Source organism: Anoplophora glabripennis, unplaced genomic scaffold (genome assembly GCF_000390285.2).
Source record: "Anoplophora glabripennis isolate ALB-LARVAE unplaced genomic scaffold, Agla_2.0 scaffold41, whole genome shotgun sequence".
NCBI classification, from domain to species: Eukaryota; Metazoa; Arthropoda; class Insecta; order Coleoptera; family Cerambycidae; genus Anoplophora; species Anoplophora glabripennis.
The window spans coordinates 80,380-95,332 of NW_019416901.1; the positions used below are offsets into that span (position 1 = coordinate 80,380).

Here is a 14,953-nt window from a genome sequence, read left to right on the forward strand (position 1 = left end):
AGGACATTCTAATTGTGGTAAAAAAAACTTTAGAGTATAATAAAACAACACATCAAATTTCATTAAAATCGGATCGATAGTTTTTGCAAAATAATTTTTTGGAAAAAAATTTTGAAAAAAAATTTTCGAATTTTCAAAATGTTGCACAGCCTCAAATAAAGCATCTAGATACTTGAAATTTTTTTCACGTAGAAAAGACCGCTCAACCTTTGAAATGGTTTTTTAAAAATTGAAATCGGTTGATTAGGACGGCCAAAGTAAATTGTTATAGTTAACACTTTTTTAATTTTAAAACAATTAGATTACATTTATCAATTTGCAATTTAGTTTTTTTTCAAAAATTATAATTTTAAAGTACTCGGAAAGATGCTTCTTAAAAAAAAATTCCGTTTATTGGTTCTCGAGATATAAGCGGTCAAAATTTATCGCCATTTACTGTTAATTTATAAACAATTTAGCAATAATCTTTGATCCAGTGGCTTCGTTTTTCCGAGTTCTAAGCTGGAAAAAAATTTTCATATCCATAAGTTATCAGCAACATAGATAAATTAGCGGAAAAGCTGTCGCTCGCACGCGTAAAAAGTGACTCAAAACACGAAAAGTGGGGAAGGGGGCTTTCGCTCCAAGACTGAATTCCGAGGTTCAAAAAGCGAAAGTACGAAAAAAATTGCATTATCTCTTCTTCTAATGGACCAATTTCGATCTTTTTTTTTAATCCGATGTCTCGCGAGCCAAGGAATTCAAATATCGTAATGCCAACTGTCTAATTTGCACATATTTTGTAATAAACAAAGTTTATTATTTATGCATTAAATATAGGTACTGTCTATTTTACCCTAAGTTATTGCATTTTTTTCAATGAAAAAATTTGAAAGGTTGAGCGGTCTTTTCTATGTGAAAAATTTTCAAGTACCTAGACCTAGATGCTTTATTTGAGGCTGTGCAACATTTTGAAAATTCGAAAATTTCTTTTCAAAATTTTTTTCCAAAAAATTATTTTGCAAAAACTATAGAACCGATTTTAATGAAATTTGATGTGTTGTTTTATTATACTCTAACCAAAATTAGAATGCCCTCGGAGCAATTAAAATATTTTAAAAAAATTTTCAAAAAAACTTGATTATTTTGCCTTTTTTTCATCAACTATTGCTATTTTTCAATAACAGCAATAAATTTAAACATTTTTAACTTACAGTAAATTGTGCAAAATTCAATTCTAAAACTTGTTTCCCTCTTCAATATTCTTCCAAAATTCCAAGATATAAGTAAAAAACAGATAAAATGGGTATTTTTAAAAATTTTTTAAACATTTTTGCAATTTTGAAAATGTTCCGAGCCTCGCCCAAATCTATAGGGATCTACACATTTATTATGTGAGTTGCACTGAAAGTAATCCAGAAAAAAATTGCTTGCCCTCTCTCAAAGTCCTACCATCCATCCCAAACCAGATTCGCTCTGGTCTATACAGATCACAGATTTTTATATGCTAAAGATGATTATTGAAACAGGCTGCGTTCCCCAAACTCTTCAATCATTCTGGATCTCTCTGTATGATGTCTGTTATGTATTCTGATTGTGCATTTGTAACATACAAATAATGTAGGTAGGTATATTAAAAATAGCACCAGACAATAAACGTTTAATAAAATAAGCAGAGTTAATCTAATCTGGAATCAATATGTCTCTCATTGAATGATTCATATTTGTTATTTATTATGATGTGATCCATCAATCAAAATTAATCAAAAATGACACAAAAATGTAAGATTAAAATTTCTTACACCACAATAAAAGAAATCCAAAACAAAATACTACAGATTTTATTACTATTTTAAATATCTGTACTGAATGGAATTGTATTTTAAATTGCTTTTTAAAACATGTTTATGTCACGTTTTCAGAATTGAAATTCAATATTAGTATTTAATCTAGAAAGTTATTTAAATTCATTTTGACTTAAATTGATTTGAATTGTATCAAATAATGATTTGATTAACTGTCATAATTGCAAGTACCAACCTCAGTTTGCTCCTTTTCTTCAATCATTTGATTAGCTACAGATGAAAGGAACCTGCTGATCCTCCTTTTGTTTGGTTGCAAACTAGAATAAAGAAATCGTGTTTAGTAATAAATAAACAAACAACATGAACATTTTTAATGTCCAGTAAATACAGTAATATACTGGGTGTTTTCAACTAGGAGGCGCGCACTTTTTCTTAATTCGTCATTATTAAATATACATATAAGTGCAATACCAAAGTACAGATATTTTTATTGATTCCTCAATATTACAAATCCTAAAAGTTTTTTTTACTTAACAATTTTTGGGAAAGTGTATTATGATTTTTCGATCTGAAACCTAATAACACGTTATTCTACGCTTGGCCTACTGCTAATTTTTAAATACTTATTCATTGTTGTTGTTCAAAAGCGCAATTTGCTCCGCATTCGACATTAATTCGGAGAAAAATAAATTAATAAAACAATCAATAATAAACCAATTGGAATAAATTAAAATACATTTTTAAAATACTATTAAAAGTATAGGTAGTGGTAGGCAGAAGTGTATTTTTAAATCATCTTCGAACTGCTCTTTTTGATTTTTTTACAAAGTTGTATTCGTAAGGGTTCCCTGTACATTCAAAAAAAATTTTTTTTATAAGTTCTGAATCACCCTGTTAAGTTTTGAATAAAAAAATTGCTAATACGATTGTTCAAAAATTGACATCTAAGAAAATTGTAATAAGTTCAGTATTTACAGTTTTGAGGTTATAATTTGAAAAGGTATTTTTAATAAAAAAAACATTCTTCATTTGTTTTTCACACGTATTAATAGTCTCTACTGCTATAAATCTTGCACTCAGTACATATACCTATACTAAAATAAAGAACAATTGAAAATCGTATTTACTCAAAGATATTATTGGAAATTGGAAATATACCTACTTACTTTCGTATAGAATACCCATATTATGCTCAGAATAGAACATTTTTTTCCAGATCATGTACCAAATGCGACTAATTTATGAAGTTAGATATCAAAATATCATTCTGATAAAATTTCATTTTAATTTTTTTTGTGTTCATTGAAAACGTTACCAACTTTGTATCTCCAATGATAACGAAGCTAGGCACTAGTGAGTGAGAATGTAATTTGAAATTTTCTCTACACCATTGCATAATAGAAAAATTATCTTAGTAATAAATTTACAAACTTACTGTTTGAAGATTTGGTCGACTTTGTTGTAAAAGAAGTTTTTAGCAATGTCGTATCCAACGTCATTCCTAGCGACAGAGCTGAATACAGAGCTGCTGTCCTGCCTCCTGATGATGGAGTCGTCCAAGGACCATTCCAGGTATCTCGTCAGCAATGGGACTTGTTTCGTGCATCCCAGAGCGCTCAGAATGGTGTTCTTCTCTGTTGCGACATTTGAATTTTTGTAGTGCTTCCACAAGAACTCCCATTCCTCTTCCCCGCCGTGCTTCAGAGTTGTGCAGTAGACTACCCCTTTTAAATCTTTAGGGATTCTAAAAAATATTAGCGTCTTATAGATACATCATTAGATTTAAGGGTTACATTCGACTTAAAAAATGTGGGTTGTTCGTATCCCTTTGATAGATTTTGTTGTGGAACATTTTATGATGTAGAAATTATAATAACATCAAAAACAATTCCACTCCACAGTTTTTGTGATCCAATTAAAATAAAAAAACACTTACAAATCGGTAGCGTTGGGATTTTTGGTAAACTCCTTAAATAAGTTTTGGCAATGAGCTATGCAGTTGGCAACCTCGAACTTGCAGGCCTTACTCGCGATGAGAACTTGGAGTTTTATTAAATCGAGCTTATCGGCACTAGACGCTGGTATTTCTAGCCCACCCAACTTTTCATAAATGGGGCTTAACAGCTTCTGCATATATTCCTACACAAAACATAATTATAAAGAAATATTCCAATGAAATTCGGTTCGAACAACTAGCTTACTTTATAAAGTCCATAGATGTCGCTCTTTTTCAAGTGGGTAGTCAACCCGCTGGTCTTTCCAAGTGCGGCTTTCCAAGGCAGGTATTCATCATCAGCCTTCAAGTAATTCACCAAGTCAAAGAAGATGTCGTACTTCAGGTTCCCTATGAAAGCCAAGTCAGCAGAATCACTGATGAGTTGCACCCTGTTGAGCGTGGGAATTGCAACGTACTGCCTACTTTGTAGAGTTTTTATGATCAGCTTCCAGTTTTCTTCGTCATAGTTTACTTTGTAAATACCTAAAAAAATTTGGTTAGTAGATAAAAGTACATTCACCACAACTCAAAGTTTTACCCGCCATCTGATTGTTGAATATAACCCAGTCGTTTTCGTCGGCAACATCTTCAACGACTTGACTTTGGCTGGGGCAGGATAGCCAATGGTCTGGCGTGGTTCTATTGAAATCCAAGTGCTGTTTGGTGGAGTAACTTAGTGGTATCCACCAACACGAGTTGGCGTCGTCTTTAGGGCTGAGTATATCCCTCAAATATCTCCTCTGAAAGTTACAAAAAGTATATCATGGTAATCAGACCAGTTGGAAACTGTGCGACGTACCTGTGATATTTCAACACTCTTCCTCTTGTAGTTCCTGTTAACTGTGATCACTGGGTACCCGGTTTGTAAAGTCCAGGTATCCATGATGGTCTTAACGGTTAAGGTTTTGGGGATGATGTTATTTTTGTGCGCCTCCTCGGTGAGGGATTCCCAAAGGTCGTCTTGTTCAGCGTTATTGAATTTGTGCTTTTTGAGGTAGTTGCTGACTCCTTTCCTTACCACTTCTTCGCCCAGGAACAGAGTCATCATTCGAATAAGGGAAGATCCCTTCTTGTAGGAGATGGTATCGAAGATCTCCTCTATTTCCTTGGGATCTCCTATGGGCACAGACACCTAAAATGCAAGAAAAATATTTGGTTTGTGTACCAAAATATGGAATTGTTGGTATCTATTGAAGAGTTTGCTTCAAGAACTCGTTAAGTTCATTTTCTAAAACTTGACTGAAAGGAAACAACTAAAACCGTAACAAAAATAGGTAGTTATAGTTATTTATGGTACTAGTTTGTAGAATTAGTCACGCTGGGAAATGTTTAGCCCTAGAGGCCATAGACCGAGAGTAGGCCAGGAAAATAAGCTGGGAAATGACCATTTCGCGACTTTTTGTTTCGGCAAGCTGAATTTATCACTATAGATGCTAAATATTATGTACAGTAACATATTAGTTTCCAGAGTCATAAAAATGGGAGGAAAGATTGTTTAGAAGGTGGTTAATTGTATAATTTTTACGTAAATTCACGTTTTTCGCTTATAACTTTTTTCCGTTCATTTTCACGAGAAAACAGTAGAGTACTTTTTTTCGTCTTCAAAAGACCTACAAAACTAGCCCTCGAGCGTCAAAAAAAATTGATTAGATCAAAAGTTATAAACAGAAGTTTATTTATGACTTTTGTATTAAACATTTATAAACTGCGTTATTATTACCAGAACCTTTGGCATCGCATCCTTTCATTTCTTATCACTGTCTAATAACTCACACGAAATCTGGAATCGGTAAGTTGAATAGTTTACAAGTTATGTTCTTATAAACAAATTAACTAATTATTAGTGTCGACAAAATTGCAACCAGGATTTTTGTTTATTTTTTAGCCTTAGTTGCAAAATGAAATATACGACGCATGAGCGTGATATAGTTATATACTATTACATATTCGGAAAGCTTATGAAAAGAGCTTAAAGTAAAAATCGTCAAGATTCGTTGAAAAACAACGGAGTTACAGACTGTTGCAGATTTTCAACAACTTTTTTATGTAGAATTGCCCACGGAATTTAAAAATGAATCCCAAATGATCATTAGGACATTGGCGTAGAAGTTGGGGTAAAAAAATCCCGCTTATTACCCATTCCTACGCCACTGACCTACAAAAATTTGTAAATTTTACAATAAATTATGCACATGTTAACACCACACCAAATTTGAATCAATTCGTTATACCTAAGCATAGCAAAGATTTCATAAATAATATGATTCTAAAAACCAACCAATACGGCCCTGTGAAAACAGTGAAAACGGTGAGACTTAGACCCTTGCTTTATAAGGCAATTCTGAATTATTTATTGAGTCTATTTGTGGTTAAAGTTTGAAATACCCTGTATACAACAAAGAACTGAAGGAATTTGAAGATTGGAAAATCAAAGGGGTGAAGGGCGTAAATGAAGATGTCTTACTGGCTTATTTTTTCAATTTAAGTGAGAAATTAGCTCCATCCACATTGTGGACTTAATATTCCATGTTGAAGTCAACTTTGAGAGTTTACAAGAACATTGAAATATCTAAATTCGGAAGACTAGTGGCATTTCTAATGTCTAAGCACAAANGGAACAGAGTCATCATTCGAATAAGGGAAGAGCCCTTCTTGTAGGAGATGGTGTCGAAGATCTCCTCTATTTCCTTGGGATCTCCTATGGGCACAGACACCTAAAATGCAAGAAAGATGGGTGATGTGTGCGCTAAAATATGAAATTGTTGGTTTATGAAGCCACTGAAGAGTTTGCTGCAAGAACTGGTTAAGATAAGTAGTCAAAATTATAGTTATTTATGGTACTAGTGTGTTACGATGTATATAAGTCATGCTGGGAAATGTTTAGCCCTCGAGGCCGTAAACCGAAAGCGCTAATTTTCCAAAAAAAACTTATCAGAAGAACGGTCTCCTATTCAACTGCGATTTTCGGTAAAACGATACACTATACCGATTTTCAACAAATATACCTTTTTTATGTGGAATTGCCCACGGAATCTAAAAATGAATCCCAAATGATCATTAGGTTATTGGCGTAGAAGTTGGGGTAAAAAAAATCCCGCTTTATTACCCATTCCTACGCCACTGACCTACAAAAATTTGTAAATTTTACAGTAAATTATACACATGTTAACACCACACCAAATTTGAATCAATTCGTTATAAGCGTAGCAAAGATTTCATAAATAATAAGATTCTAAAAATCAACCAATACGGCCCTGTACAGTGAAAACGGTGAGACTTAGACCCTTGCTTTATAAGGCAATTCTGTATTATTTATTGAGTTCTATTTGTGGTTAAAGTTTGATTCACTCGAACTGAAACACCCTGTATACAATAACTGAAGGAATTTCAAGATTGGAAAATCAAAGGGGTGAAGGGCGTAAATGAAGATGTCTTGCTGGCTTATATTTTCAATTTAAGTGAGAAATTAGCTCCATCCACATTGTGGACTTAATATTCCATGTTGAAGTCAACTTTGAGAGTTTACAAGAACATTGAAATATCTAAATTCGGAAGACTAGTGGCATTTCTAATGTCTAAGCACAAACATTTTCAACCAAAAAAATCCAAGGTCATAGAAAGAGAACAAAACGCAATGGAGATGAGTCATTTGAATAGAAAAGAAATGAAACAATAGGAGAAACGTTAAAACAAGAACCAACAGTAAAATTGAATATTATTTGATGAGGTTGTAACCAAATGAAATAACAAGGAGAGTACACGAAATATAATAAAAAAGAGGAAAAGTAGATCATATAAATGGATAGGTACAATCTAGATAAAGATAGAATTAATGACAAAAAACATGGCGATGGAAAGGGAGAAGGAAGGGAAGTTTAACTGAAAGCTTCTGTGGGTAGATATGTTTTTTGAGGTGAACATTTCTTGAATGGTATTTTCTGCTTTTTTTTACTTTTTTAATAAAACGTTGCGATCGTCTATTTTTCCCTGAAAATGTTCCTGTTTCATATCGAGACAACTGCAGTAAACGAAAAAAAATAATGAATTTTTAAACACTTCCAAATATGTCGTGTGTAGTTTCCATGTTTCGTAACAACAACGGAAGTGTTTACTTTTCCCTCAAGTCCGTAATAATATAACGTGATTTTGCACCACGACTGCATTACATCACCATGATTTCAAGAGTACATTTACTTGTAATGTTCAGCGTTTTACAAATATCTGAAACTAAGATTGACCCACTGCCTCCAGAAACTATTAGAAAGGACCAAATAAAGCTTTATTGTAATAAGATTGACACCGCCTTTGAAAATGTAACAGTAGTGTATAAGTTTTTTAACAAAGGAGGGCCCGTTTGTAGTGATTTTAGTTCTTGGTGCTTGGAATCTTGTACTCTACCTAAATTCGTAGGGGATGGGGCTCTTACGTCGCCAGCGAATGTTGTGTTTTACAACAACGTAAACAACGTGCAGCGTCATATTGCCGTACGTGATATAGGGAGAGTTGAGAATTTGAGAGCTCCACATCATATCGTATTCTGTGCTGAAGTAGACGATGCATCAGCAAAGACAATTGCAAAAAAGATATGGGCTATGAAAAATCTGGCTTATTTTGTGATAGTGTACGTAACCAATAACCTCCTGAAAGTTATTTCCTACGATCCTTACGCAAAAGGTGGCCCGAACATAAATTTTACGAATAATTACGAGAACGTATTCGCGAGGAGACCTAAAGTCCTTAAAAAATCTTTGTTTTTAATGACCCCTACTTATCCTGTTACCATACAAGAGAATGGAAAATTGAAGGGTGCATACATCGAGCTAATGGAAGCTCTGGAAATTTGTTTCAAGACCAACATAAATCCGATCAATGAGAGTTTCCTAGAAAATTTAGATGTGACATATATTCAGTCACATTTTCATACTAACTCTGATGTTCTCATATGTGTAAAACCTATCACATACGAAGAGGCTAACAAATATTCTGTCACTGATCCTATCGATATTGAAGACGTTGTGGTCCTGGTACCAAAAGAAAAAGTGAAAAACGAATTCAACTATATATTTTCTATTTTGACCTACAAAATTATAATATGGTTCTTTGTCATCCTGATAACAATGTCTTTTTTGAATAAAAACCTCACGCTGGGTTACAACTCGAGCTCGTATCTCGACGTCCTTTTCGACTACTTCGGGAGCTTCTTGGGACTGCCCATCGAGAGGTTCGAGATGAAGCGTTCAATTATGATCCTATCTTGGCTAATATTTTCCCTGATCATCACAGTCCAGTTCAAAGGCGTTTTCTTTAACGAAATATTCAATATGCAACAAGAACATAAAATAAACTCCTTAGAGGAACTGAAGGCAACAAGAATGAACATCTACATCAGTTTGGAGATGCGTAGCATTGAACAGCACGACAATATAAAATACCTCCAAGACCAAGTCCATTTTATGACTACAGTATTCGTCATAGACGCCATCAAAAACAATTCCAATCACGCCTTCGCCGTGACTGACACCACAGCGAAAGGATTCCTGAACTTGCACGTCCAGCACAAAATAAATTTTAATTACAGGGTGATTGACGAAAAATTAGCGTCCTTCTTCCTTGCGCGGGTAGCGAGAGCCGCCTTACTAGACGACATCAACGCCTGCATTCTGAGGGCTACTGACGCGGCGGTGCAGAAGAGCTCGTTCGTGTCTTGGCCGAAGGATTCGTACGACGACGGCGATAGGATGCTGACATCCGTACACTTCGTGGGTGCCTTCATATTGCTTTTCATAGGCTACTTGATCGCCTTGGTAGCGTTTCTCGTGGAGCTAATTGTGGGCAGGCTGAGAGGGGCCACAGAAGACAATCATGTTATCCTGCCTTATGTAAATTAATGAGAGATTTTTAACGCTTATTTTACTCTGTGGTTTTCTGATAATGCACCCCAGCATAATTAGAGTTTTATGAGAGCAATTATTTATTATTAATCAACAAGTAAGACCAATCATGCACCGCATAACTTTGGAATCAGAGAGTAAGCATCAATATCACTTTTTATAAGACGTCTCAAAATTCAAGTAAATTATGTGAACCCATTATACAGGGTGTTTTATTTTAATTATTGTAAATGTTATTAACTTATTTGTAGAAGTAAATAACCTTAGCCTAGTATTGTAAATGATCTAAGTTTGTCACATCGCCATACAATCATTAAAAGACACACTTTTTCACTTGTTTTTCAAACGCTCTTAATGATTTAACTTACAAAATTCCAATGCAAGTTTAACTGTAAACCCGTTTTTTTTACAAAATGACTGCTATCATCTAAGAGTACATTTTGTACATAAAATTGAATAGAGAATAGGTATGTTTAGTCAAGAATGACATATTGTGCGACACAAAAAAGTTATGGTTATTTAAATCCAGGTACAACACTGTATGTGGCGCCATCTAACTTTAAACAAAAAACTAAATAAATATTTTACTCAACATTTTATGCAACAAAATTTGTTCACAGATTCTTAAGACAAATTTAGAGGACCCGTATTTTTTATTTTCCCAAGTGGCCCCCTCTTTCGGAGTTACATACCCTGAAGTACGCCCCTAAGAATAATCCTTTTTTTATATCTCGGACGGAACCCTGTGGAATCTGATGGTGCTACGTTTTTTGGCGGGAAACCCCCTTAAGACAATTTTTCGTGGGCCCCCTTGTCTTTGGAGCCAAAAAAATTTGGTCGCATATTTAAATTTCTTAAAAATTATCTGTCAATTAGGAAGCCGTTAAATTTAGAAACTTTTTGTCTCTTTATACTTTTGTCGTAAAACGCAACGTTTTCGAGAAAAATGTCAAAATATGTGATCGAATGCATATCGTGATTCGCCATTTTCCTCAAAAACATTGCGTTTTACGAAACAAATATCAAGAGACAAAAAAGTTTCTAAATTCAATGGCTTTCTAACTAACTAATAATAAAAAAAATCAAATTTGCGACCAAATTTTTTTGGTTTCAAAGACAAGGGGGCCCATGAAAGGTGTCTTAAGGGGGTTTCTCGCAAAAAAGCGTAGCACTGTGAGATTCCATATGTCATAAAACCCCTGTGTACCAAATTTAGTGATTCTCGTAGAACATGGTTTTGAGATATAAAAAAGATTTCTTAGGGGCTGATTTCATGGGGCTGTAACTCTGAAAGGGGGGGGGGGGCAGTTGGCAAAAAGAAAAAATACGGGTCCCCTAAATTTGAGTTAAGAGTCTATGACCAAATTTTGTTGCATGAATTTCGGGACACCTTGTATAATGCGTAGAAAATTTTTATTATATGTTCATATTGACCAACAACATGTTTTAATTATTTATGTCCTCAAACAATTTTATTATATTGGTGGTAAATTTCGTTTTGTTCCTTCTCCAAAATGCCATGTTGTAACAATATTAGTAAACAAAATATCCTTATTTCTCCCTTTCGCAATAATTGTAATATGAATGATTAATAGAAGGTGCCTGTAATAAATTAAAATTACCTGAATCGCAGCAAATTCCGCATTGCTGCACTGCACTGCTAAGCCATTTGTTGACAACTGAATTTGCGACCAGGTCGCCCAGTGCGGCTCTGTTTGTGCCGCGTTTGCCCGCGCGCTTATTCTTCAACTGGGCGACCAGACCTGTATATGGGTATGGCTAAATAAATGTGGGAATAAGTTTTTCAAATATTTCAATGCCGAGATGCTGCGTTAGCGACCTGAACCTGGTACATACTGCCAACTTCTTGGTTCTTCAATTGAGATGGGAAAGACTATACATGAGCTTTATAAAACTTTTGCACAGATAGTACCTGCCCTACTATTACATAAATAATAAAATACTACATGGATAATAAATTTTTAAATTAACAAAGTTTTTTTTGTGTGTATAACTACGTATTTAAAATAATAAAGTTCGCTGTGATTAGTGTCAAGTTTACAAACAAGTGCCTACGCCATTGTTGGTTTTTCATAATTTGCTATTGATTAATTTCAATTAAACTTATATGTTTCATGTTAAACTTATATGTTTCATGTTAATGTCCAAAAAAATAACTTCTAAGTTCTTCAGAACTACAGAACAAGACGTCAGTTGTGTAAATTACATAGAATCGTTTTTTTTAATTAATATGTAGATATTTTACAATTGCGTGTTTAAGGAATAAAAAAGTGAAATACGAAGTGACACGTATACACAAAATTGTTCTAAATTACGGTTAAATAAGCTTGAAATACGTTTGAAGTAATTCATGTTTATACAACATGTACTAAATGCAACACGAAGTGTGTACATGTTCCACAATTACAGTCGTAAAAAAAAGAATGCAATGTGCGGCATACTTTTGTACAGGGTGTATATAAATAAGTGCGAAAAAATTCAGGGGATGATTCCCTGTGGAAAACTAAGCTACTAAACTAACTAACTAAAAACTAAACTAACTTTTGCATTAAATTCTTTCCAGACTTCCATCTGAAATTCGATCACTAAATTCAGACTGTTTTAAGGCCAGAATTAGAAAATATCTTAAGAGGAAAGCGTTTTATAATTTTGATGAGTTCCTTGCTGACCAGTTTTTAGATATTTAATGTATGTTGGTAATATTCACTTTTTTATGCTGTTTACGTTATTTTTATCTGAATGTGTTTTTTAGCTTTAGTGTAGTATCGCTTATATGTTGTATCTTTCGTGTTTTTCTTTCTTTGACTTGTGTGAACATTTTAATGTATAGACACCAATAAATGATTTGATTGATTTGATTGATTGATAAGGTGGGTCTTTCATATAAAAACATCTCATTTGAACATACCCTATCGAGAACTCATCAAACAATTTGTTGATTTTCTCCTACGGCTGTAACGGGTAGAAAAAACCACCCCTAAGACTTGTTTCGTACGGAACTTTTTTCCTTATTACTACCTTACTCATTATGAAGTGTTTAAGCTAAAAAAACGTGACTTTTTAATATTTTTCAAAAGTTTGACTGGTTGAAACAAAGAAACGGTTCTCTAGATCGAGATGAAACTTTACAGGGTTCTTCTGGGTATATCGAATGAAGTCATGCTTCATTTCGTGAATATTTCTAATTTAGCCGTCAATTATCTAAAAAACCATAAATTACCATTTTTTTTTTCCGAAAAGTTATGTTATAGGAAATTTATTCCAGTTTTCGAAACTGCCCTTCAATTCTCTGTAGGACCATTTGTCGGCGAGATATCGATGACTAAAGAGAAATGGATCCATTTCCATTAAATTAAAAGTCCGATATTTCGATGAAAAATGGTCCTATCGAAATTTAAAAAAAAGGAAATTGAAGCTGACTAAACAACGCTATCTGGTCCATGCAAAGATTTTTTTGTCGCGCTATTAGAATTGCATGATAACCGTAACCCGAAAGATCTAAAAACTAGAATCTTAGAGCTTCAAAATGCTCTTTCTTAATTCCCGATACTACCATTTTCCACCTAAATACAGTCTGTCAAAAATCACGGAAAAATTTCGGAAATTCTTTTGACCCTTTAATTTTTTNTATATTTATCTGAATGTGTTTTTTAGCTTTAGTGTAGTATCGCTTATATGTTGTATCTTTCGTGTTTTTCTTTCTTTGACTTGTGTGAACATTTTAATGTATAGACACCAATAAATGATTTGATTGATTTGATTGATTGATAAGGTGGGTCTTTCATATAAAAACATCTCATTTGAACATACCCTATCGAGAACTCATCAAACAATTTGTTGATTTTCTCCTACGGCTGTAACGGGTAGAAAAAACCACCCCTAAGACTTGTTTCGTACGGAACTTTTTTCCTTATTACTACCTTACTCATTATGAAGTGTTTAAGCTAAAAAAACGTGACTTTTTAATATTTTTCAAAAGTTTGACTGGTTGAAACAAAGAAACGGTTCTCTAGATCGAGATGAAACTTTACAGGGTTCTTCTGGGTATATCGAATGAAGTCATGCTTCATTTCGTGAATATTTCTAATTTAGCCGTCAATTATCTAAAAAACCATAAATTACCATTTTTTTTTTCCGAAAAGTTATGTTATAGGAAATTTATTCCAGTTTTCGAAACTGCCCTTCAATTCTCTGTAGGACCATTTGTCGGCGAGATATCGATGACTAAAGAGAAATGGATCCATTTCCATTAAATTAAAAGTCCGATATTTCGATGAAAAATGGTCCTATCGAAATTTAAAAAAAAGGAAATTGAAGCTGACTAAACAACGCTATCTGGTCCATGCAAAGATTTTTTTGTCGCGCTATTAGAATTGCATGATAACCGTAACCCGAAAGATCTAAAAACTAGAATCTTAGAGCTTCAAAATGCTCTTTCTTAATTCCCGATACTACCATTTTCCACCTAAATACAGTCTGTCAAAAATCACGGAAAAATTTCGGAAATTCTTTTGACCCTTTAATTTTTTGCATTAGTTTATATGGATTTACTTACGGGATGGGACGTCCTCAGAGAATCAAACGAGAACACGCTGATCATATTGCTGGCTGCCTCCTCCTGCAAGGAGTTCCACTGAGGGAACAACTTGTCCACGGCTAAGCTCGCCATGTAAGTGGCGAACCCTTCGTTCAACCAAAGGTCGGTCCACCACTTCATGGTAACCAGGTTTCCGAACCACTGGTGGGCCAACTCGTGGGCGATCACGCTCGCCACGTGGTGCTGGCTCATCTTGGAGGAAACCTTCGGGTCGTAGAGCAGGTAGGCCTCTCTGTAGGTGATGAGGCCCCAGTTTTCCATGGCGCCCGCGCTGAAATCGGGGATGGCCACCATGTCCTGTTTGGGGAGGGGGTATTTGACGTCGAAGAACTTCTCGTAGTAGTCCAGGGCCTTGGGGCCAACCTCTTTGGCGAAATCGACCTGAAGAAGAAGTAAATCTTTAAATACGTACACTTTTTTGAAGATCACTTTTTGAGGATTATTACGAGATGTTTTATTTGTATCACATTTTTGGTCACTACTTGTGAATCACCCTGTATACATACCTAATATACAGGGTGTTCCTTAACGATATGCGAATATTTAAAGGTGTGATTCTACAAGGAAAATTAATGATATACTTTATAAACTATGGTCCAAAAATGTTCCGTTGGGAAAATACGGGGTGTTAAAATTTTAGGAAAAATAAGGAAATTAATTAATA

General features: G+C 34.2%; 1 protein-coding gene across 1 annotated transcript in view; it reads right to left on the bottom strand.

The window, feature by feature from the left end:
* Window positions 1-14,953, bottom strand: part of LOC108917172 (aminopeptidase N) — a 38,783-nt gene that overhangs the window by 5,969 nt on the left and 17,861 nt on the right. Inside the window, exons 5-11 of the mRNA XM_023455657.1 lie at window positions 14,248-14,670; window positions 4,580-4,912; window positions 4,319-4,520; window positions 3,986-4,263; window positions 3,721-3,923; window positions 3,220-3,528; window positions 2,020-2,101 (exon numbers count right to left, since the gene is read on the bottom strand). Coding sequence (XP_023311425.1) covers window positions 2,020-2,101; window positions 3,220-3,528; window positions 3,721-3,923; window positions 3,986-4,263; window positions 4,319-4,520; window positions 4,580-4,912; window positions 14,248-14,670 — 1,830 coding nt within the window. The remainder of the gene's footprint in view (window positions 1-2,019; window positions 2,102-3,219; window positions 3,529-3,720; window positions 3,924-3,985; window positions 4,264-4,318; window positions 4,521-4,579; window positions 4,913-14,247; window positions 14,671-14,953) is intronic.